This window comes from Megascapheus bottae, chromosome 3, assembly GCF_031878675.1.
Source record: "Megascapheus bottae isolate mThoBot1 chromosome 3, mThoBot2.hap1, whole genome shotgun sequence".
Classification (NCBI taxonomy): domain Eukaryota; kingdom Metazoa; phylum Chordata; class Mammalia; order Rodentia; family Geomyidae; genus Megascapheus; species Megascapheus bottae.
In genome coordinates, this window is record NC_143511.1 from 34308070 (window position 1) to 34332986 (window position 24917).

Sequence of the window (24917 nt, forward strand, 5' to 3'; positions counted from 1 at the left end):
GAGGCTCAGCTTGCGCGCGGTGGGTTGTTCACTCCGCCTTCTGGGGTCCCTTCGTCGCCGAGCATCCCCAGCCTAGTGGCGTGTGTCTGCAGGTGGGCTCATTCGGGACCAGCGTGTCCAGGTTGCCGGTCGCAGGCCTTCTGGCCGATGTGTAGATAATCTTCTTTGGAAGTTATTTTTTTACAGAGGGAGACAGTGTCTCGCTCCGTAGCCCAGGCTGGCCTTGAACTCGCGATTTCCCTGTGTGCTGGGATTACAGCAGTGCCCCACCACACTGGGGTCACTTCTTTAGGTTGGTTTCCCTTTGCCAGGGTGGGGACGCTCCCGGGCATCAGGCAGTGGCCAGGAGCGGTTGCAAGGTTTAAATGCTGAAGTGGGCAGCGCAGCTTGCACTGGCACCTGGTGGCAAGACTGTGGAGTGATCTGTTTCTGATGGGTTAGGCAGACAGGCGTCAGGTTCTGGAGGACTGAAAGCGTGGTTCTCACCTGCTCTTGGTAAATGGAAGGATTTGGGGCTCGGAGGGCAGACCTTAGCTGCCTTCCACCACTTGCAGTCCCGCGTCTATCTTTTTTTTTTTTTTTTTTTTTTTTTTGCTAGTCCTGGGCTTGAGCTCAGGGCCTGAGCACTGTCCTTGGACTTTCTCAAGGCTAGAGCTCTACCACTTGAGCCTCAGCACCACTTCCGGCTTTTTTCTATATGTGGTACCGAGGAATCGAACCCGGGTCTTCATGCATGCTAGGCAAGCACGTTAACCACTAGGCCAAACTCCCAGCCCCCGCGTCTATCGTTTTCCCATCCCGCCCCCCTTTATTTGGTCGGTCGTGGAGCTTGAACTCTAGGCCTGGTCGTTGTCCCTGAGCTCTTCAGCTCGAGGCGAGCGCTCTACCACTTGAGCCACATTGCTACTTCCGGTTTTCTAGTGGTTATTTGAGTCTCACGGACTTTGGTGCCCTGGCTGGCTTTGACCTGCGATCCTCAGATCTCAGCCTCCTGAGTAGCTAAGATTTCAGGTGTAAGCCATGGGTGTCCAGCCTCTTCCCATCTCTTTTTTTGCTTTGTGCTATATATGAGGAGCACATGACAGCGTCTTGTTAAGTGGGAAATTCAGAATCACTAAGATTCTTCTCTTTTTCTTTTAATCCTTTCCTTCTTTTTTTTTTTTTTTTTTGGCAGTCCTGGGCTTGAACTCAGGGCCTGAGCACTGTCCTTGGACTTTCTCAAGGCTAGAGCTCTACCACTTGAGCTTCAGCACCACTTCTGGCTTTTTTTTTTTTTTTTCCTACGTACGTGGTGCTGAGGAATCAAACCCCGGTCTTCCTGCATGCTAGGCAAGCACTCTACCATTAGGCCAAACTCCCGGCCCCCTCTTTTCTTTTTGCCAGTCCTGGGGATTGAACTCAGAGCCTGAGCACAGGCTCAAGCTCTACCACTCAAGCCACAGCACCAGGACTTAATTCATGCATGCTAGGCAAGTACTGTACCACTAAGCCAAACTCCCAACCCCATTCCTGGTTTTCTTCTTCCTCTCTCTCTCTCTTTTGTAGGTCATGGGGCTTGAACTCGGCCTGGACACTGTCCCTTCAGCTCAAGGCTACCGCCCAACCCCTGGGCCTGGGCATTGTCCCTGAGCTATTTAGCTCAAGGCTATCTTCCTACCCCTTGAACCTCAGCCCCACTTTCTGTTTTCTAGTGGTTAATTGGAGATTAGAGTCTCACATTCTTTAGTGCCAGGGCTGACTTTGAACCTTCATCCTCAGATCTCAGCCTCTTGAGTAGCTAGGATTGCAGGTGTGACCACTGTGCCGGGCAAGATTTCAGCTTTGAATCTGTAGTTCTTTTTTTTTTTTTTTTGCCAGTTAGGGGGCTTGAACTCACAGACTGGGCACTGTCCCTGAGCTTCTTTTGCTCAACACTATCATTCAGCTCCATTTCTCACTTTCTATAGGTTAATTGGAGATAAGAGTCTCAGATCCTTTTGTGTCCAGGCTGGCTTTGAACCTTGATCCTCAGATCTCAGCCTTCTGAGTAGCTAGGATTACAGATGGGAGCCATCACACCCTGCTTGTTTTTCTTTTCTTAAGAAAGGGTCTTGCTCTGTAGCTTAGGCTGGACCTTGACTAGCTTTCCACCTTTCCATCTTGACTGCTTGAATTATGGAGTGCCTGGTGTACTTTAATTTTTTTGTGTGTGTCATGGGGTTTGAAGTCTGGGCCTGGGCATTGTCCCTGAGCTCTTCAGCTCAAGGCTACCTCCCTAACCCCTTGAGCCTCAGCCCCACTTCCCTTTTTCTAGTGGTTAATTGGAGATAAAAGTCTCAAGTCTTTAATGCTCTGGCTGAATCTCAGCCTCCTGAGTAGCTAGGATTACAGGCATGAGCCACTGTGTCTGGCTTAAAAAAATTTTTATTTTGGTAGTATTGGGGTATAATCTCAGACTTTGGTGCCTGGACTAGCTTTGAACCTCGAACCCCAGATCTCAGCCTCCTGAGTAGCTAAGATTACAGGGGTGAGCTACCATGCCCAGCTCCCTCCTTCTTAATAAGTCAACTGTTACCTAGTCAGTGCTGCCTCTTCTATCCATCCTATTTAAAATGGTAGCTTCTGCCCAATTCCCCAGGATTCCCTGCATCCTCCTGTTCTATTGTTATTCATATAATACCTAAGGGCACTCAGTTTTTTTTTGCCAGTCCTGGGGCTTGAACTCAGGGCCTGGGCACTGTCCTTGGCTTTCTCAAGGCTAGGGCTCTATCGTTAGAGCCACAGCACCACTTCTGGTTTTTTTCTATGAATGTGGTATTGAGGAATGGAATCCAGGTCTTCATGCATGCTAGGGAAGCACTCTACCACTAGGCCAAATTTCCAGCCCTGGCTCAATTTTTTTTTTTTTTTTCCAGACTTGGGCTTGAGCTCAGGGTCTGAGCACTGTTCTTGGACTTTTTCAAGGCTAGAACTCTACCACTTGAGCCTCAGCACCACTTTTGGCTTTTTTCTTTGTATGTGGTACCAAGGAATCGAACCCGAGTCTTTATGCATGCTAGGTGAGCACTCTGCCACTAGACCAAACTCCTGGCCCCCTGGCTCAGTTTTTAAAAAATGGAGTGTGTGCGTGTGTGTGTGTGTGTGTGTGTGTGTGTGTGTGTGTGTGTGTGTGTGTATGTATGTATGTGTGTATGTGTGTTTTGGTTGGTCATGGGGCTTGAATTCTGGGCCTGGATGCTCTCCCTGAGCTCTTCAGCTCAAAGCTATTGTTCTACCACTTGAGCCATAGCACCACTTCTGGTTTTCTGGTGGTTAATTGGAGATAAGACTTTTGGTTTCTGTGCTAGCTTTGAACTGCAATCTTCAGATTGAGTATCTACGATTACAGGCATGAGCCACCAGTGCTTGGCTCATGGGTATATTTTCAGTCTTATGCTTACAGGAAATCAATCAGAACTGCCTAAGGAAGGATTCTAAGGGCCAGGAGTTTGGCCTAGTGGTAGAGTACTTGCCTAGCATGCATGAAGACCTGGGTTTGATTCCTCAGACCACATACATAGAAAAATGAGAAGTGGTGCTGTGGTGCAGGTGGTAGAACACTAGCTTTGAGGAAAGCCCAAGGATAGTCAATGCTCAGACTCTGAGTTCAAGCCCCAGGACTGGCAAAAAAAAAAAAAAAAAAAAAAAAAAAAAAAAGGGAAGAAGAAAGGAAGGGTTCTAAGGAAGGGTTGAGTAACTTCTTTTCTGCCAAGGGCCATTTGGGTATTCATATCAAAATTCTTGATTCATGTGACCTTATCAGTTTAGTCAGGCATCAGTGACTTCTGCCTGTAGTCCTAGCTATTTTGGAGATTGAGCTCTGAGGATCTTAGTTTGAAGTCTGAAAAATCCAAAAGACTCCTTTCTGCAGCAAACAAGCGGAAATCTAGAAGCAATAGGGATATAGTCCTGGAAGTGAAAAAATTGAGTGAGAACATGAGGCCCTGAGTACAAGCCTCAGTACTGGCACAAAAGAAAAAAAAATAGATTCTAAACTTAAAAATTAACCTGCTGTGTTTGATCAAGCACCTAACACATGTCTGCTTCTTGGTTAAGGTGTTTGATGTTAGCTAGTACTGCAGATGTTGCTACTTACAGCTGTGTTTCCAGGTTTGCATAGGTTAGTCTGGAGCTCGGTCAACTCTTGCTCTGAAAAGAACTGCTTGCAGTAAGTTCTTCTCGATATACTTTACAATGCCTGTCTCCTCAAAGTGGGTAATTTATTACTGCTTATGTAACCTTTATAGAACTCAGGCAGTAGGAGGTTGCTGTGCCTCACTTTCAGCTCTTTATTATTTTGCAACAGAATGATTTTGTATTGTAGGTAATCAGGCTCTGAGTTCTCTCATGAGGGTTTCCCTTCATCTCCATGAAGTTTGTAAAACCTTATGAGTGCATTCCTGTGAATTGATCACTGCACATAACAGTGATAAGCAAGATCACCACACTCAGGCAAGATCATTCATAAACTCCTTAAATTGGCAGCTGTTAAACCCTCTGCTTTTTTTTTCTGTGGGTCATGGGGCTTGAATTCTGGGCCAGGGCACAGGCCCTGAGCTCTTCAGCTCAAGGCTGCTGCCCTACCCTTGAGCCTGGTTGTTGCCTTGAGCTCTTCAGCTCAAGGCTACTGCCCTACCCTTGAGCCACAGCGTCACTTCCCGTTTTCTACTGATTAACTGGAGATTAAGAGTCTCCTGGTTTCATAGTGCCTGTGCTGGCTTTGAACTGAGATTTTCAGATCTCAGCCTCCTCAGTAGTTAGGATTACAGGCGTGAGCCACCGCACCCAGCAAACCTGCTTTTGTTGGAATGTATATATGACACCACTGATGATATCACATTGTTGAACTGCAGAGCCTGTGCACAGGGATGTACTTGGTGTATGAAGTGGTGGTGTAGAATCAAATTTCTGGGATCAAGACTAAGGCAGTTTAATTTCTCCTTGACAAATGCAATTAACCTTTTTTGCAAGCTAGCCATGGCTGGAGCTCCATCTGCATTAAGGCCACTTAAGTTTTCTAACGTCAGCTCAAAGCTTTTTATTGGTAAAGCAAGACTCTCACATAGATCTCCCTTCTTGTGGTGCTATGCAAAGCTATAGTGAAAGCAATTTCTATCACCTGCCAAGCTGTAGTTACCCCCAAATGAAGATGGACAGTTGGGCAGAAAATGTTTTTTCTGTTGATCTTGTCACAATCCTGAGAGAAAAGTCAGAACTTCCCTGCAGAATCCTTTAGTGTTTCCTCAGGGTTTGTATTAAATTAGTAATCTGATCTCAGGTGGTTTGGAGACAAACTAACACTGTCAGTTTGATGCTAACAACTCCCAGCAGCCACCATGCACTTTTTCAAACTCTATGGTAAGCCCTCAGCTTCTTCTGTACAACGAGCTCACTTACAACATAATCCATCTGGGTAACATTGTCTGTTTCAATGAGACCTAGAGCAAGAGGCTTATTATGATACCAAACTCCACTGAAGAGTGTTAATTTTGTCCAGACACATGTATTGAGCTTGAATGATGCTCTGGATTGGAATTTTTCATTACTGCTAACACAGCCAAAAAATTAGGCACACAAGTTTGCCTTTGACTCAACAACAAAAACAAAAACCGTCAGTCCTTGGGCCAGGAGTTTGGCCTAGTGGTAGAGAGCTTGCCTAGCATGCACAATTACCAGGATTCAATTCCTTGGTACCACATACATAGAAAAAAGCCAGCAGTGGTGCTGTGACCCCAGTGGTAGAGTGGTAGCCTTGAGAAAGCTCAAGGACAATGTTCAGGGCCTGAGTTCAAGCCCCAGGACTGGTAAAAAAAAAAACAAAACCCCCCAAAAACAAAAAAAACATTAGTCCATTTCTCTTGGAAAGATCCATATTCTGTTAACTTTTCTTTGTAGTGACTATTTATAGGATGTCCCACTACTTAAGTTTTAAGAACTATTCAGGGTGTCACAGCAGGGGATTTTTTGCTTTGCACTGTTCTAATCCTGCATCTTGGATTTGAAAGATACTCACTGTTTATATCATTGACTCTTGAAGTCTTTTCTGTATACTGGAGTTTCCTTAATCTTCATGTTGAGGTTCAGTTTTTTGTGAGGCTGTTGATGGAGGATGTATAGATACAGGAGTGGTAGACTGGCGCTGTTGTTCATATATTATCACTGCCCTTGTTCTGCTATTCTGTAGGCCTTGTTTGATTCCCAGGGGCCACCTGTTTTGTGGGTATGCCTGTGAGGGATGTGCCACTAAGCTGATGACCACTTCTTTCTGTGGCCTTCTGAGTGTCTGGGGTGCAGGCTGGTCACTGCTTGGAGTCTTGGTGGCATGCTTGTGTGCCTCATTTCCTGCTGGAAATGGATAGCTCTTGCTCACAGTAACTCTAGAGAGCATGGTTATGGGCTTAGGGCTGCTGAGGAGGAGGTTATGCAAATCTCTGCTGTAGGTGACAGTAGATGACATCTGGGAGATTGGCTCTGACTTTTCTTTTTTTTCTTTTTTTTTTTTCCAGTCCTGCGCTTGAACTCAGGGCCTGAGCACTGTCCTTGGACTTTCTCAAGGCTAGAGCTCTACCACTTGAGCCTCAGCACCACTTCCGGCTTTTTTCTATATATGTGGTACCGAGGAATCGAACCCGGGTCTTCATGCATGCTAGGCAAGCACTTTAACCACTAGGCCAAACTCCCGGCCCCTGGCTCTGACTTTTCTTTGTCTCTCAGAAGGACATTGGCCATGGAAGACCTGGGGGAGAATACCACCGTCTTGTCCACCCTGAGGTCTTTGAACAATTTTATTTCTCAGCGAGTGGAAGGAACATCTGGCCTAGATGTGTCCGATACTGCCCCAGGTTCTCTGCAGATGCAGTACCAGCAGAGCATGCAGGTGAGTCGTATGTGCCCAGGTGATGTCTCTGGGTAGACATTTGGCTCAGCGGGGCTGGTCAAGTCCTGTAGCCTCAGGTAAGCAGCTAGGAGGGGTAGGCTGGATAGGGTGGTATATGGTTATTGTCAAGATTTCATCTGGGTATATGCATGCATTTGGGGTGATCATTGGAGGCCAAGGTCTCTTCTTGGTGAGTGAGTGCCCTGCATGTGGTGCCATTCTCCAGTGAGTGATCAGTATTGTGCTCCCACTTATCAACTTGTGGGTGCTGATGACAGGTTTGGGATTTGGAGCACCAGTGGATCCTCCCCTTTTATGGGGAGGCTATGTTGTAAGCACAGGAGGCCATCTGCATTGTGAGAAATCCGAGAAGAACCTGGGCATTTCACTGCCTCAGCCTATGGAGGGCGATTTGTATACTTTGGGCTGAATTTTGAGGTTTACCCTGATTCAGTACTGTTTGGCTTCATTTCAAGTTCTTGGGAGCTCCCACAAATCACAGAAGAGTCAGGCCTCCTGAAGGATTCCAGACTCTGAAGGGTGGTGGGCTCAGCCCCAGTGGGGCTGAGTGCCTGGGCCTGAAGGAAGGGAGTAGTGTCTTGACCTGTCCCCACTGTGTGCTACAGAGCAATTCTGCAGGGGTGTCCTGAAGCAGGTGAGCTAGGAAAGGTTTGTGTTTACCATCTGCTGAATGGTGGGGATAGAGTTTCTTAGATCTCCATGTTGCATACTGCCCTTCTCAGCAAGGACTGTGGTTGAGTAAGAAGTTGGTAACTTTTTTTTTTTTTTTTTTTTTTTTTTTTTTGCCAGTCTTGGGCCTTGAGCTCAGGGCCTGAGCCCTGTCCTTGGACTTTCTCAAGGCTAGAGCTCTACCACTTGAGCCTTGGCACCGCTTCCAGCTTTTTTCTATGTTACGTGGTACAGAGGAATTGAACCCGGGTCTTCGTGCATGCTAGGCAAGCACTCTACCACTAGGCCAAACTCCCGGCCCAGAAGTTCTTTTATCTTTAAAACATTTGATGCAAACATCTGGGAATTTATGGCCCAGCATACTAGGCAAACACTCTACCACTAGGTTAAACTCCTGGCCCAGCCATGGGCTTCTTTTGCTCAGGGCTAGTACCCTACCACTTGAGCCACAGTACCTCTACATAACAGTGAGGTGGGGGTTGTGATGAAGTGAATGTAGGAGGAATACAGAAACACAGCTCAGAGCCAGGAGTGCTTGCCTAGTATGTACGAAGACCCAGGTTTGATTCCTTGGTACCACATACATAGAAAAAGTGAGAAGTGGTACTTTGGCTCAAGTGGTAGAGCTCTAGACTTGAGAAAGCCCAAGGATAGTGCTCAGGCCCAGGACTGGCAGAAAGAAAGAAAGAAAGAAAGAAAGAAAGAAAGAAAGAAAGAAAGAAAGGCAGGCAGGCAGGCGCTGGGCATGGTGGCTCACCCCTATAGCCTTAGCTACTCAGGAGGCTGAGATCTGAGGATCAAGGTTCAAAGCCAGTCCAGGCACAAAAGAACCTGAGACTCATCTCCAACCCCTAGAAAATGGGAAGTGGGGCTTGGCTCAAGGGTAGAACAGTAGCCTTGAGTTGAAGAGCTCAGGGACAGTGCCCAGGCTGAGTTCAATTCACATGACTAGAGAGAGGGAGAGAGAGCAAGCAAGCTCATACAAAGGGGAGGGATGGAGGAGGTGGTGGCTACAGGCAAGACAGGGCCTCAGCTCCTGGTAGAAGGTTTAAGTGATAGAGCACCAGCCTACCAAGCTTAAGGTCTTGAGTTTAAAATTCCAGTATTTAAAAAAAGAAAAGAAAAAAAGTTAGGTCCAGCTGAGTATAGGTATATACCTATAATCTCAGCATTTGAGAGGCTGAGGCAGGAGAATTGCAAAATACAGAGTAGCTAGGGCTACAGAGCAAAACACTATCTCATAAATAAAGTCAAATAAGATAAAGCTGGGCACAGTAGCTCATGCCGGTAATCCTAACTGCTGTGGAGGCTGAGATCTGAGGATCATGGTTCAAAGCCAGCCCAGGCACTAAAGTCTGTGAGACTCTCTCTCTCTTTTTTTTGGCCAGTCCTGGGGCTTGAACTCAGGACCTGAGCACAGTCCTTGGGCTTTCTCAAGGCTAGAGCTCTACCACTTGAGTCACAGCTCTACTTCCAGCTTTTTCTTTTTCTTTTTTCTTTTCTTTCTTTTTTTTTTTTTTTTTGTGGATCATGGTGCTTGAGCTTGACCTGGGCGCTGTCCCTGAGCTCTTCAGTTCAAGGCTACCGCCTTGCCCTTGAGCCAAGCCCCATTTCCCATTTTCTACAGGTTAATTGTAGATAAGAGTCTCAGGTCCTTTTGTGCCCAGGCTGGCTTTGAATCTTGATCCTCAGATCTCAGCCTTCTGAGTAGCTAGGATTATAAGTGTGAGCCATCATGCCCTGCTCTTCGAGTATTTTCTGTGTATGTAGTACTATGTAATCGAACTCAGGCCTTAGTGCATGCTAGGCAGGCACTCTACCACTAGGCCAAACTCCCGGCCCCAATCTCCAATTAAAGTGGAAATGGTGCTGTGACTCCTGGTATAGGATAGGGTGGTAGCCTTGAGCTAAAGAGCTCAGGGACAACACCCAGGCCCAGAGTTCAAGCCCCACAACCGATCAAAACAAACAAAACCAACTAAGTAAAATAATTGGAGGTTGCTGGGTAGCTGAGGAAGAGAGTGGATGTGTAGCTCATTACTGTCAAAATGGGGGTAAAAAGTTCTGTGTTCTAATAGGTAGAAGTCAGACTCATACACAGCACAAGAGGGAGAGGAACCATATGGCTAGGGTTCCAGGTGCCCAGGTCCAGGGCAAGGAAATAGGCCTCAGGTTTCCATCTTGCCAGAGGGTCTTGAGCCCCGGACAGCCAGAGTCCTGGCCCATGATTTTACCTGTGGGCAACCTTGATTGGAGAATCTAGTGGCCTATGACATCCAGAATTAGCTTATGAATGAGTGGTGTATTACTTTCCAAATGTGTGGTAATTTGTTACATAGTTATAAAAGATAAATACTTTCTGTGTCCAAACATACTCTAACATTGTATCTTAAAATCTCACCCTCACCCTCCCCTTCTCCCTCATGGTACTGGTCTTTGAATTTGGCCTTATACTGCTGGTCAAGTGCTATACCACTGGAGCCCCAGGCAGCCCTAGCCCTCTTTTTGTTTTTTGTTATTTGTTTGAATAGTATCTTGCATTTTTGCCTGGGTCTGTTCTGGACCATGATCCTCCTATTTATTGTCCATAGCTAGGATAAGAGGTGGGCAATCACTACACCCTGCTCTTTATTGGCTGAGAAGCTTTCTTTCTTTTTTTTTTTTTTCTGATCTGAGATCCTGCCTCTCTCTTCATCCTGCATAGTTAGGATTACTGGTGTGAGCCACAGTGTCCAGCTGTCTTGCTCCTTTTAAGTCTGTCTTATTCTTTTTCTCATTGTCTTCTATCCATTTCCTAAACAGGGGCCCAGGCTTGGTACAGGGCCTTAGGGAGAATGGTGTTTGGAGAGTATGCTGTGGAGTTGAGGCATTTGCCTGCTTGACATGGCTACTGATGATTCTCTTTCTCTCTGGATATGCTTGGCTCAGTTGGAAGAAAAAGTGGAACAGATCCGTTCAAAGACTTACCTCATCCAAATGGAGCGGGAGAAGATACAGATGGAGCTGAGTCACAAGAGGGCGCGAGTGGAGCTGGAGAGGGCAGCTAGCACTAACGCCAAGAACTATGAGGTGGGTTCAGGTGAGACAGCGGCAGGAGCTGTGTGTAGCATCTTCTAGGCTGCAGAGGTTAAGGGCTGGGGTAGGGAAGGGCCCTCTGGGTCTCTGCTAGACCTTTCTTCTCAGGCCAGCAATTCTAAGGTATGGTGTCCTAAAGTAGAGACAACCACAAAGGAGGACTTCATAGCTATGCTGACTGCCTAGTTAGTCTGTAGTATCCACAGACCTGCCTCTGCTGGGCTTTTGTTTCCTCTTCCCTCTGAAAGAATTGGGATGTGGGAGGAATACTAGGTGGGGTGAGGATGTATAGAATGTGTGGGGTCAACTCTGGGTCTGCTGAGGTGATAGCAGGGTCTCAGCAGAGCACCTGTCTCTGGTTGCTGCATTGCTGCTGGCTTCCCAGCAGCCCTGTGAGTCAGGTATGTGCTGCTTAAGAACTTCTGTTTCTTTTCTTTTCTCTTTTGCCAGTCCTGGGCTTGAGCTCAGGGCTTGAGCAATGTCCTTGGATTTTCTCAAGGCTAGAGCTCTACCACTTGAGCCTCAGTACCACTTCCGGCTTTTTTCTATGTATGTGGTACCAAGGAATCGAACCCAGGTCTTCATGCATGCTAGGCAAGCACTTTAACCACTAGGCCAAACTCCCGGCCCAGAACTTCTGTTTCTTGCACGGTGATTAACAGTACTTTACTAGAGGCCTTGCTAAGTGTGCATAACACATGTATAACATATATTTTCCTAGTCTGATAGGACTTTTTTTTTTGTACCAGTATTGTGGCTTAAACTCAGGGTCTTGCTTAGTTTTCTGTTCAAGACTGGTGCTTTTTTTACCTCCAGTTCTGGCTTTTTGCTGGTTAATTGGAGATAAGAGTCTCTTGGAATTGTCTGCCTAAGTGGCTTTGAGTTGTGATCTTTAGATATGAACCTCCTGAATTGCTAGGAATATAGGTGTGAACTATTGGAGCTCAGCCTAAGCCTGATGGGAACAGCTGCTAATAGGTCTGTTTGAATTTGGGATGCAGATTCCTGGTAATGGTGTGTTGTTTGGGCTCAGTGGGCTGTCTTTATTAGGTGGCAGGGGCCCTTGAAAATATCAAGTGGTCTTGTGGCCCACACAGAAGGACTCTGGGGCCATTTCTCTGCAGAGTCCCTTGTGGGAAGGATCTGCCTGACTCTGGGTCTCTAGTGTCCAGCACTAGTTCTAGCTTTGTGGGTGATTAGAACATTGATGTTCATGATGGGGGTGTGTGTGTGTGAGTGGTGTCACTGCATGGTCTTTCTTGGGGAAAACCAAGGACACAGAGGGATAAATGAGCATGGCCTGTTGTTCTGTTACCCATAGGCATGAGTCGGGCTCAGGAGCCATCTGGCCATGGGTGGATAGAACAGGTGGAAATAACAGGTGGTAAGAACAGTTTGCTGAACCCCTTTTCTGTGCTTGGGAACATGTAGTATCCATAGAGACAATGTCATGGCCATGACTATCCCTTTTTCTTTCCTTGTATCCCTTCCTGTTTGCCTTAGCTAAGAGCCTCATGCATTCAAAACACTGGCTGTACACAGTTGTGTGCCTTTAATGAAGCATGCTTGTTCAGCTAGGATCTACTGAATGTTCAGGAGGTGCACTTGCAGTAAATGTTCTCTTTAGTCCCTTTGAGGTATGGGTCAGCCTTCCCCACACAGGGCTGCAGTCTGCACCATGTGGGCTTCTGTTAAACCTTCTTTGGTCTGGGATTGTTCTTAGTGGCTGTAGGGGTAGCTTGTGTGGACAGCTTCCATGGAGGCAGGGAGAAAACAGCAGTGCTGGGCTTTGGTGATCAGCATTTACCCATATCCTACCAGGATTCAGCTCCTGCCCTTTCTCTGTGGCTCACAGAGAACATGTCAAGTCCTTGTGGATTGTGGGGTTAGTAGGTCTTCTCGTGTAAAGTAATTGTGTCTGCAGGCCATTATCTGTGCCGTATCTTGCTTCAATCATCTGGTGGTTGCAGGAAGGCACTCATTTAAGGATAGCCTCAGTGCATTCATCAAGATCTGCTGTTGCAGAAGCCCAGCTTCTTTCCAAGGCTGATTTTGAATTTTAGATTTTTCCACACTTCATCTCCTCCCTACAAAGATGGTCTCCCCTGTGAGCCGACAGTGTAATGAGAACATGGTGTGATCCATGCCAAGTACCTCCTGGGGCCTGGCTCCTTAGAGTGGGACCTGTCTTGCTGCTATGTCAAGAGCACTGGCATGGGTGTCCAAGTCTTGTTCTGCTCTGGCTGGGCTGATGGGTCTGTGGCTCCTCCATGGGCCTGAGTGGTCTAGCTGCCTCTGTCTTGGTGTTTTTTGAATTTGCACCTCACTCTGGCCAAATTCTTCCCTGTCCACAGCGTGAGGTGGACCGAAATCAGGAGCTCTTGGCGCGCATTCGGCAGCTTCAGGAGCGGGAGACTGAAGCAGAGGAGAAGATACAAGAGCAGCTGGAGCGCCACAGGCAGTGCAAGCAGAGTCTGGACACTGCTAACAAGCAGTTGCGAGAGCAAGAGGACAGCCTGGCTACAGCCAGTGAGGTGAGTGTAGCCTGGAGGACTGGGGGGATGGACTCAGAAATGAGGCTCTGGGGGTCAGTCTTAGGCCTTTAGCTATTTTCCAAGGCAGAAGAATGAGTGTGCTAAATGTATTCACTTTAAATTATATCTCTCACAGTGTACCTGCACTTTTGCTTGGCTATGATCATAGTGAAAATATTTACTTTCTGTGATTTTTGTTAATATTTTGAGCATTTTTTTGGTATTTCTATCTGGGAATCTAATGGCTGGCTGATTGATCTTTTGTTATTTTCAAGTGTTTTTTTTTTTTTTCCTTTAAAAAAAAATTCACTCAGTGTCTTTATGGAAGATAGCTTCTTGTGTGCAGCCTATTTGCTTCTACTGCATTGTTTTGTGGGGACAGACCCTTAAGCAGGGTGACAGCCCCTGGTACCATTCTCTCTGGCTTTTGCTGCCAGGTGCTGGCTTGCGCTAACAGCTGCTTTAGAGTTTCTGGTGTCACAATAGCCTTAACTATCATAGATAGCTCTAGGTTCCAGAAACATGGTTTTCTTCCTTTCCCTGAAGATGTGAACGAGTGGGTGCCTCTGGATTTGCATTTCTTTGATTACCAGAAGTTCTGTTAGCATCTCCAGCATCAGAGAATGCCTTTGAACCAGAATTGTAGTCCAGAGGCTTTGTCTGTGTGTTTCTGTGCACCTGAGTGTTGATACTCATGGGAACTAGATCCCCCTGACCTTCTGTGTCCCTTTTGTGCAGTATTGAAGATCACAGGTGCCGAGAGGAGACAGATGAGCACCACCGGGGGGAGGGCCAGGCTACATCGCATCATTGGTATTCCGTCTCCACACGCTTTCTCCACTTGATAGACTCAGAGCAGGCTGCAGGTTATTTTTGCCTCCACAGCGCTGGGAGCATGTTAAGGTTGTTCCTGCATCTGTCTTCTGAAGGAGTGTTGGCAGGAGAGGAGGTGTGATCAGCTTTTAGAGAAGTCGGCTCCTGCTCTGCACTGGCTGGGATGGGCTGTGGGTCCCAGATCTCGTGTGCTACTCTGTGCTAGAGTATAGGGGAGCCTATGCTCTCAATGAAGGAGGGGGGTGGGGCTTCTGAGACAAGCCCCTGAATCAGCCTGCCCATGGCTGTGGTGTCCTGTCATTGCGAATAGCTCTTCCCACTGTGAAGCTGTAGCCCCAGTCCCCCATGACACTGTCCTCCATTGTAGTGCCCAGTGCTCAAGAGTGTTCCTGAATCCTTGTCGGACATGATTTAATACCTCCATCCTCTGAGTGCTAGGTTGATGTGCACTGTTGTGACTGAGTGAACTGTACAGATTGGGGGTGGGCTGAAGGTTTTTTTTTTTTTTTTGGTGGGTCATAGGGCTTGAACTCTGCCTGGGTGCTGGCCTTGAGCTCTTCAGCTCAAGGCTACCGCCCTACCCTTGAGCCAAGCCCCAGTTTCTGTTTTCTAGAGTTTAATTGGAGATAAGAGTCTCAGGTCCTTTTGTACCTGGACTGGCTTTGAACTGAGATCTTCAGATCTCAGCCTCCTGAGTAGCTAGGATTACAGGTGTGAGCCACTGTACTTGGCTGGGTGAAGGATATTTCTGTATGCCTTCCCAGAGGGTGCGGGGGAACAGAGCTACTGTGTTCCAGTGAGTTGTCAAGGATAGGGAATAAATGATGTGGCCTCTTTGTAGGTGCTGAGACACTCTGGGCCAGGCCATCCAGCACATTATGGTGAGGCTACTGGGCCCAACATCTTGCCCCTGCATGCATGTTCTGTGGGGCTGATGTTGGGTCTCATTTGCATGCTTGGTTATACAGCTGGGCTGGCTGTTCTCATTGTCCTGGACAGCCTGTTCTTCCCTCAGGTGTTGCAGGGAACATTGCCCAGAGTGCCCCAGAGTGAAGGGCAGTGTTGGTTTTAGGTGGGCTCATTGTCCTGGAGGCTGCTAGATAAGCAGCTGCTGTGGGTCTGCTTTCCCTTGGGTCCACTGTCTCCCCAGCAGCTTCTGGACCAGCTTGCCAGTGTGGGAGTTGTGTCTCCATGACTATCTTTCACCTCTCCAGTCAGGACAGCTTTCACAGCACGTCCTGTGTCTTGCATCTCAGAGAGGAACTTGCTGCCCTCACAGTCTGGATTATATCCTCACATACTTTTAGAACACAGCACAGCGCTTGTCAGAGGGAGAGTTGTAGGCACAGGACATGATGGTGAGAGACAAGGTGGGTACTTGGTGGACAGGGATGCTGACCAAGCATGGTGGCCACCAGGTTTCAGGTTAGGTCTATCCTGGCTAGAGGTAGCTTTTGCTCTAGAGCCTTTCAATGGAACCAGCTTTCTTTGAGGCCTGGGTGTGCCCCACATCTATCAGCCTGTGGCAGACAAAGTCCAGGCTGGGAGCCTCCGTAGGGAGTTGGATTTGTCTAGCTGGCTCCAACTTCCTGGGAAAAGGAACTCTGTCGCTGCCTCCAGATAGCAAAGGAATAGGTAATGGTCTTTTCTTGTTGGCTTCTGCTAACAAGACTGGGCCTTAATGAGTAGCCTGGCATCCCTCTCTTTTCAGACCATCAATGCCTTGAAGGGGCGAGTCTCAGAGATGCAGTGGAGTGTGATGGACCAGGAGGTGCAGGTGAAACGTCTGGAGTCTGAGAAGCAGGAATTGAAGGAGCAGCTGGACCTGAAGCACAGGTAAGGGGCCTAGGGTTCTGCCCTGCCCTAGGCTCCAATACTGTTCTCCATAAATTGTAGAAGGGACCAACATTGAGGTTTCTGAAGCCAAGACAATGAGTGTTAGAGCAGGATAGTATCTTAAACATTCCTGAGCCAGAACTAGAGCTGCTTCCTTTCTGAGGGTGTGGTTTCTTGGAGTAGGATGCTGGAGAAGGATCTGGAGGAGCTGGATTTTGAACAAGGTACAGACTTTCCCATGGGTCCGGTGCCATTATCTGGGAAAGACATTCCAGGGGCAGAGAACGCACCAAACCAGACATGGATGTGTGGTATGTGGAAGGCCTGAAGCGTTGTCCCTGACCCTGAGCAGTTATTGTCTAAGGAGCATTTTGTTCTTAGGAAAGATGATTGGGCAGGCCCTACTAGCCCCCTGGTACCTGCAGCCATACTGGGATACACAAGCTCATCCATTGTCCCATTCAGATGAGGATACTGAGGCCACAGCTGGCATCCAGGGCCTTCAAGTACTGACATTCCCTGAAGCAGGCATGTGTGGTTCATGCTGAGAGGCTCAGGCAGAGGAGCATTGTGGGCTCTCCTTGCATGTGATATACTCTCCTTTGAATAGACAATGGCAAGAAGCAAATCAGAAGATCCAGGAGCTGCAGGCCCTCCAAGAAATGAGAACAGATCTCGAGCAGAAGGTTAAGGTGGGTTGTCTTGCATCAGCCTGCATGGGCATCCTGCAGAAAGCTGGTGGCTTTGCTCTTTTGCTATCCTAGGGCTTTCTTAGCTGTGAATGTGCTCAGATTGTCCTGTGTCTGTGCAGGCCAGCGGGTGTCTGGGAGGCTCACATTCTGGTGATGGAAACCCTCTGGAAACCAGAGTGGTGAGTAGCCATCAAAGATGATAAACAGTCCTGCCAAGAGTCTGCAGTCCTTCCAAGTTCAGTTGCCAGAGTATACCTGAGTTGTGTCTCCAAGCCAGGCCACCTGGGCTGCATGCAGGCTCTGCTAATTTGCTGGACCAATGGTGCCTTTAGATCCTTCCTGTGGCTTCTGTTGCCTAGAGAGGAGCATCCACACCCTGCAGGAGGTCCATGCCAGCTGGTTCCCTGCTACCTCATGGTATACCAGACAAGTCCCTACTTGTGGACTTTGCTCTTGCTCTCTTTGTTTGCTGGTTTATACCCTTCCACTTTGCCTTCCTTGTTGTCTTCTCCCTGGCCCTTATCTTTCTCTCTGCAGCCCTTGGCCCTCCTTAGAATTTGTGTATATAGCCAGATTGGTCCTCAGCGTCACTTTGTTCTCCTGACTTGACCTAAACAGAGGTGGCTGCATTGGGTTTGGGGATTACTGACAGACTTGGCTGGTCTTTTTTTTTTTGCTAGTCCTGGGGCTTGAACTCAGTGCCTTCGCCCTGGCCTTGGGCTTTCTCAAGGCTAGACCTCTACCACTTGAGCCACAACACCACTTCTGGCCTTTTCTATGTATGTGGTACCAAGGAATCGAACCTGGGTCTTCATGTATGCTAGGCAAGCACGCTTACCACTAAGCCAAACTTCTGGCCCTATGATCTTCGTTTTCTACTCATCCTATTCAGTGATTTGTCACTCAAATGTGAGCACCCTGTTGTTGAGTCCTAAGGTGACAGATCCAGTAAAAGAAAGCCTGTCCTTGCAATTGTGTGGGTGTGTTGCAGCAGCAGACTTTAGTGACAAGAAGAGTGTTTTGGGTGACAGGCTCTTTCTGCTCTTGCAAAACTGAGGGCTGGACAGTGGTTTGGGGCTATCAAGGACATGGCTTCTGGTGTGTGGTGAACGGGCTACTCTAGAAGTGTATGTTGCTACCCACTGATACACTTGTAGACAGGAAAGGCTTCCCAGAGGAGGGCTTGTGGATGGAACCTGAACCAGAACGTCCCTGAGATCCTGGGACAAGTTAGCACAAGACTGTTACAACTTCCAAGACTTACTTTATTTGTGGTAGTAGTGGAGTTATAGCTCAGGGCTTTATAGTTGCTAAGCAGATGATCTACTACATGAATCATGCCTCCATTCCTTTTTGCTGTGTGTGTGTGTGTGTGTGTGTGTGTGTGTGTGTGTGTGTGTGTGTACACATGTTGATATTGGGGCTTGAACTCAAGGCCCCTTGCTCTTAGTTAGCTTTTTTTGCTCAAGGCTGGTACTCTTATCACTTAAACTACACTTCTATTTCTGACTTTTTGCTGGTAAACTTGAGATCTTTGGGACTTGTTGGCCTTGGCTGGCTTCAAATTGCAATCCTCAGATCTTAGTCTCCTATCTTCTGCACTATCAGATGTGGCTTTCCTGCGTCCTGGTGCTCACTGTCTCCGATCCTCTCTCCCTGCCTCCTACAGGACCTGGAGCAGAAGCTGTGTCTACAGGAGCAGGATGCGGCCGTTGTGAGGAACATGAAGTCTGAGCTACTGCGGCTGCCCAGGGTGGAGCGGGAACTAAAGCGACTCCAGGAGGAGAATGCACACCTGCGGTAAGGAGCCTGGTGTGGCTGAGTGGCCTCCAGCTGGCCTTGGGGCCCTGGGTTTCTCCTCAATGTGTGGCTGTTGGAATGACTATTGCTGGTCCTGCAGGGAGATGAGGGAGACCAACGGACTCCTCACAGAGGAGCTGGAAGGGCTGCAGAGGAAGCTGGGCCGCCAGGAGAAGCTGCAGGAAGCTCTGGTTGATCTGGAACTGGAGAAGGAGGTGAGGGCCAAGTGGGTCAGCTGTGCCTGTGGGGCTGCTTTTTGCCCTGTCCCATAACCTGGGCATCTCAGTCATGCCCAAAAGCTGCTCACCTGAAATATGGCTGCTGCTTGTGCTGGTGAATGTGTGATTAAATGTGCTTCCTGTTGACTGGGTTGAGGCTAGGGATGATCTTGGGTTATCTGGTTGGGCTGGGTGGCCTCAGGAGGTGGGAATGGAGGACCTGCTTTAGCCATTGCCAAATGTGAAGATGGAAGAAGGGTCCCTGAGTCAAGGGATGTGCATACCTCTAGCTATTGGAAAGCAGAAAATGGGCCCTTCTGGAGTTTCCAGAAGTATCATAGCCAAGATGGTATCTTGTGTTTAACCCAGTGAGACTCAGATTGGATTTCTCAAGTTCAGCAGTAAAAGACTGGATTTATTGAGTCTGCTGAATGTGTGTGGTTGCCCTAGGAGCAGCAGAAACCTGGCTCAGATGACAAGTCAGGAAAGAAAGGCCCCTGGAATCTGTGAGAGACATGTGGTGGACACTGCTGAGTTTCTTCTCCCTGCCTCTGCTGTTACTTGGCTGGTGCTGTGTGGGTAGATGCTGGTGATGGCAGCAATGGAAAGTTGCTGTGTGGGCATGGAGAAAAGTGAGGTCAGAGAAGTCCCCCTCTCATCCAGTGCACAGCAAGTTTGATCTGTACTTGATTATTGGCTAAGCCTATGGTCTCCTGCCTTTCCCTCTGCTTCTCCTGGTCACTCCTGCTGTTCTTGCTGGGTGTGCCAGGCATGCACCAGGCCACTGTTCATCGATCCACTCCCAGACTGGAAGGGCGCTAGTGTCTGTTCAATACCTTGGCCCTTGTCATCTGTCCCCACCTCACTGTTACTTCCTGAGCTGCTCCTATTTGGATGATGAGGAGTCTAGGAGTCTTTTTCCTTTCAGGACAGTTGAAAACTTGTGGGAGCCTCTGACCATATTTTGTGCTGTTGCTCACAGCTGGTCTATCAGGGGACCTCTCTTGATGGTTGGCTTCTGTTGGAATGTAGCCTGCCAAGATGGCTCTGCATCAAGTACCTTTCTATATCTCTGTACACAATATTGTTTGTTTTGAAATTGATTTTGAAACAATTTAGGGCTCTCAAGTCACTGTCCAAAGTCCTGTAGGAATGCTTGTTGATTGTGTGACATGAGTCCCTTTTTCAATCTGTTCTGTCTGCACAGATGCTATTACATAGCTTGTGTGAATCTGTGAGGCCAGGAAAGAGTGAGGCTGAAGCGTGCCATGGAATTTTAGCTGCTTACACCAGCAAAAGACAGCTTTGGAGCAGACTTTGAGCATTCATGAATATAGGCTCACACTCATGAATGAGTTTGAGGCGGAATGACCTCAAACAACAGGGGACTTGGCATTACCATTGTCATCGTTAGTTTTATATGGTTGCTGTTTGGTCATTGGTGAGAGGGACATAGCTGTTCTTGTCTTTTCAGAAGCTGCTGGCAAAGTTGCAGAGCTGGGAGAGATTGGACCAGACCATGGGCTTGAACCTCAGGTATGTGGGCTGCTGCCCCAACCCCAGCCCCCCTGGGCAGCCAGTTTCCATTATGGTTCTGCTCTGGCAGGCAGCCTCAACTCCTCCCTTAGAGTCCTTTTCTCTCTGTAAATGGGGGCGGGAGCTTTTGTTCTATACTACCCAGGTTTAACCTCATGTTTTGACAGCAGGAGGGAAATGGAACTGAGTGATTCAGTCTTGTTCAAGTCTTAATAACACCTTTGTTGAAAACCACAGTAGAAGGGAGTATCTGTCCTGTACTGTTTCAGGACTGTACGTGTGCTGAGGAAGCAATTGCTTTTGGAGACAGTCATTTCTTTCAGGTGATGGTAATCATTGGGGACGAACTGAGATTTAGGACTAATGAATCCCATGGTAGCAGAGGATTCTTGTCCCATTCTGGCCTCTGTAGTAACCCGTGTTGCTGATTGGCAGCAGGTAGGTAGAGGGATGCATTGTGGGCCCACCCCTAAGCATTAAACAGGTGTTATCACCTAGACCAGGGCTGTTTTTATTACCTATCTCCTCTGTCCACTGCTCTGTCCTTTTGGGGGCTACTATTTATCTTCTCCAGCTTAGACTGCCTGCCCTTCCACCATGACCTGCCTCAGTAGACTGCCATGCTCCAGGTCTAGGGCAGTGGAAGGCTGATGAGCCATTGAGTGTGGGCACAGGTCTATGGAGTTCATTTTGTGTGCTTCAGGAAAAAATTGACTTCCAGCTTCCTGGTTATCTTTCCTGTTGTTCTGGGCAAGGAGGCCAGGACTGAGAGTGTCTTACGGAGCTGAGCTGTCCTTAATTACAGTGTTCAGCACTGGCTCAGAATCTGCCACCTTCCCATGGCAGTGTGGCTTCAGTTCTGTCACTTGACAATGCCTCTTGATTTTCTTTTTGCCTTGAGAGGTCAGAGGGTGCAGTCTGGGCCACTGTTCTCTTCTGAACTCCACCTACAAAACTGAAACTCCTGGAGGCTAGCCTAGCAGGCTCATGTTGGTGCTTCCTTTTCTTCTCTGAGAGAGTAAACCACCTATAAGCATCTCTGCAGTTCCTGGGGCTACCCTGGTCTGGCCAGAAACCTCTGGGCCTTGTTTCTTGTGAGGGCCCTTTGTGCCCATCTGGACCAGTATTGGTGAGCACTAGTGTGGTGCACTGCCACATTGCAGTGGACTGTGTGTCATTTACTAGGAGCTACCACTCTGGTATGTGTTTCCATGGCCAGTTGGACCTTATATTTGCTCCTTGAGTGCTTTGCAGCTATTTCTATGCCTGAGGGCCTTATTGTAAGCATGGCTGATCCTTAGGTAGCCCTGTGCATCATGTCTTGTGTTCTCCCCATTCTCTGGGTCCAGCTCCTAAATGGGGTGCTTATGCCCTCTCCAGGACTGAGCAGGATAGAGAACAGCTCTGTGTTGCTTTTTGTCTTCATTGAGGGAAGTGAATCTGCTAGGTTCTGGTGGCTCTCACCTGCAATCCTAGCTACTCTGGAGACTGAAATCTGAGGACTTCAGAGGATTGTGGTTTCAAGTCAGTCAGGGCAGAGACTCCATCTACAATTAACCAGCAAAAACTGCTGGTACTGCCTTGGAGTGTGGCCTGGTGATAGAGTGCTCGTTTAGCATGCATGAAACCCTGGGTTCAATTCCTTGGAACCACACATACATTGAAAAAGCTAGTGCTGTGGTTCAAGTAGCAGAGTGCTAGCCTTGAGCAAAAAGTGTCCAAAGACAGTGCCCAGGCCCTGAGTTCAAGCCCCACAACTGGCCCCCCCCCAAAAAAAAAAAAAGAAAAAAAGCTGGTACTGTCACCCAAGAAAAAATTGTATGGTCCCCCATCAGGTGGTGAGGCCCCTATGTGTCAAAAACTTCCCAAGGTGGTAAGACCTTCCCCAGGTGATGAACTCTCCCCCCCCCCCCAGCTCCATGGCCTTGCTCTAGTAGCAGAGGAACATAGCATAATTCCCAGCCAGCAGGATCACATCCTGTTCTTAAGAAATGTCTTAGAGCTTGATTCGGCTTTCTGGTAGGCTGAGGGTACAAACCTGTTGTGGACCTGGTCTCCTCAGCCACCCCTCCCCCCCCAGTGGCTTTTGTTGAAGGGAAGTTCTTATATTTCACCTGTTTTACTGCAGTTTTATGGGCCCATGTGGGGACCTAGTATCTTGGAAGCCTCAGTGTTGCTTGCCAATCTCCTTGTGCATCCCCACACATGTCCAAATTGTGCTCTGGCCAGCCTTGACCTCCGGAGATTTGGGCTGCACCCCCATGTTATGCTCTTTGCATGTGGGGTGCAGATCTCCTAAATTTGGTCTCTCATCAGAATCATTTAGAGCTTGAGGATTTGCCAGAACAGGCACATAGCATGTGTGAAGCCCTGAGCTCAGATCACATGTGCTTCTTGATACAGCATCAAGAAAAGGAATAAAAAGAAGGTATCCACTATAAGATAGGCCCAGCGGCTTACCTATAGTCACAGCTATTTGAGAGGCTGAGACAGGAGGATTGCTTGAGACCAGAAATTCCAGTCTAGGTAATGTAGTGTGAGATCCTACCTACCAATGAAACAAAATGGCTCCATCAAACAAGCAGACAAACAAATAAGCCCCATGAAATTTGGAGAAAATGATTTCTTCTTTTTTGGTCTGAGACTAGGACTTGAAACTTAGTACTGATGCTTTCAGTCATTGGCTAGCACTCTATCAACTGAGCCATGCTTCCAACCGTCATATTTTTCTCTTCTTACTTTTCCTAGGTCCCAACAGGCAGATGTTAGAATTTTCCATGCTTAATGAGGTTAAATGTGGTGCTGGGAATGGGTGGAAGGCATGTAGGGGTAGAGAAGAGTTGGGCCCTGTTCTGTGTCGTATGTCCCTGAAGGAGGACTTGCACATTAGCATGTTAGCAAGTCATGAACAGGTATGTGTGACTGCCATTTTAGGGACCCCTCCTAAAGCTGCCTGGAAGCAGATACATGAGTGGTTTGGTAGCATGGCCTTGGTATATATATAATTTGGGGTCAGTACTAGAGCTTAAACTCAGGACCTGGACACTCTCCCTTAGCTTTTATTTGCTCCAGGCTAGCACTCTGCCACTTGAGCCACAGCTCCCTGTCTGGTTTTCTAGTAGTTAATTGGAGGTAAAAGTCTCATGGACTTTTCACTCAGGCTGGTTTCTAACTGCAGCCCTAAGATCTCAGCCTCCTGAGATATGAGCCACTGGCCTGCAGCCACTTCCAGCCCCCCTTTTAAATGATTATTTAGTAGTTATACAAAGGGGTTACTTACAATTCCATAAGTCAGGTTATGGCTACAATGTTTCTTGGTCATTGTCACCATTCTCTTCATTTTTCCCTTCCTGTTCCTGTCCTCAAGTTATGTAGTTCATTTACTTCCAGCTTTTTGTGGTTAATTAGAGTCAAGGGTCTTATGGATATAGCTGGTGTGGTGGCTAATGCCTGTAATCCTAGCTACTCGGGAGGCTGAAATTTGAGGATCAAGGTTCAAAGCCAGCTGGAGCACAAAAGGGCCTGAGACTCTTACTTCCTATTAACCTGTAGAAAATGGGAAGTGGGGCTTGGCCCAGGGGTAGGGCGGTAGTTAGCCTTGAGCTGAAGAGCTTAGGCACAATGCTCAAGCCCAGGGGTAGGACAGTAGCCTTGAGATGAAGAGCTCAGAGACAGTGCCCAGGCCGAGTTCAAGCCCCATGACCCACAATAAAAAAGGTCTTACGGATATGGGGCTGGGATGAGTGCTTGTCTAGCATGCATAAATGCCTAGGTTCCATTCCTTAGTACCAAATAAATAGTAAAAGCCAGAAGTGACACGGTAGCTCAGGTGGTAGAGTACTAGCGTTGAGCAAAGGAAGATCAGGGATAGTGCCCAGGTTCTGAGTTCAAGCCCTAGGACTGGCCAAAAAGAAAAAAAAAAAGAATCTTATGTTATTAACTCTTCGTTACAATTCAATATTTCAGTTTGGGGCCGTGTGATCCAACATTATGAGTCCTGAGGTGTGGCCACCAGTAGGTGGCGCTGCCCTCTTGCGATCTGGCTTTCTTCAGGAAGTCTTGTGGGCACCTTTTGCAGGCCTTTGTCTGCCCCAGTGCTTTACCATAACAGACTTCCAGCTAACTCCAGAGGTCTGGCTGACTAGAATGTGAGTGGCTCTGTCCTAGAATCTGCTTGCTTTTGGGCAGCACATAGAACTTTAGCTTGTTCCTACCTTCTCTCTAAGGAGACTTGTCCTCTAGGTACAGATCAAATGGGTACTTATAGTGTGGTTTTGGTTTCCCTCTAATTTCTAGAGGGCTCAGTGTCTTAGCTCTAGGTGCTCCGACCAGTGTGACACTGGCCATCTTCTTCAAAATTTGTATTTCTTTTCTTTCTGTCCTTGGACTTTTTCTTCAAGGCTAGCACTCTGCCACGTGAGCCACAGCATTATTTCTGGCTTTTCTATGTATGTGGTACCGAGGAATTGAACCTGGGTCTTCATGCATGCTAGGCAAGCACTTCATCACTAGGTCAAAGCCATGGCCCACAATATATATTTCTTAGATACTCAGAGGTATTACAGGAGGTGGATGAGTGAGTTGGCTCGGGGAGGGGGGTCAGTCAGAGTAAAGCATGAGGAAGAGGCTGTGGGTTATTTGTCCCTTGACTATCACAGGCTATGCTGTATTCAGAGCACAAGGTCGCATGGCCCTGGGGAGCTTGGGTTTGACTTTCAGAGTCACTTTGAGAGTTTGGGTAGGGATTGACAGTATGTATAATGTTGTAACATGGGACAGCAGAGATCTAGTGTGAGCTTGGGGCCTT

General features: G+C 47.8%; 1 protein-coding gene across 1 annotated transcript in view; it reads left to right on the forward strand.

Annotated features, from left to right (window-relative positions):
• Mad1l1 (mitotic arrest deficient 1 like 1) overlaps window positions 1–24917 on the forward strand; it is a 312487-nt gene that overhangs the window by 299 nt on the left and 287271 nt on the right. Inside the window, exons 2-9 of the mRNA XM_090329856.1 lie at window positions 6733–6895; window positions 10514–10654; window positions 13015–13194; window positions 15740–15864; window positions 16475–16556; window positions 18226–18356; window positions 18457–18571; window positions 20049–20110. Coding sequence (XP_090185982.1) covers window positions 6746–6895; window positions 10514–10654; window positions 13015–13194; window positions 15740–15864; window positions 16475–16556; window positions 18226–18356; window positions 18457–18571; window positions 20049–20110 — 986 coding nt within the window. The 5' untranslated portion in view covers window positions 6733–6745. The remainder of the gene's footprint in view (window positions 1–6732; window positions 6896–10513; window positions 10655–13014; window positions 13195–15739; window positions 15865–16474; window positions 16557–18225; window positions 18357–18456; window positions 18572–20048; window positions 20111–24917) is intronic.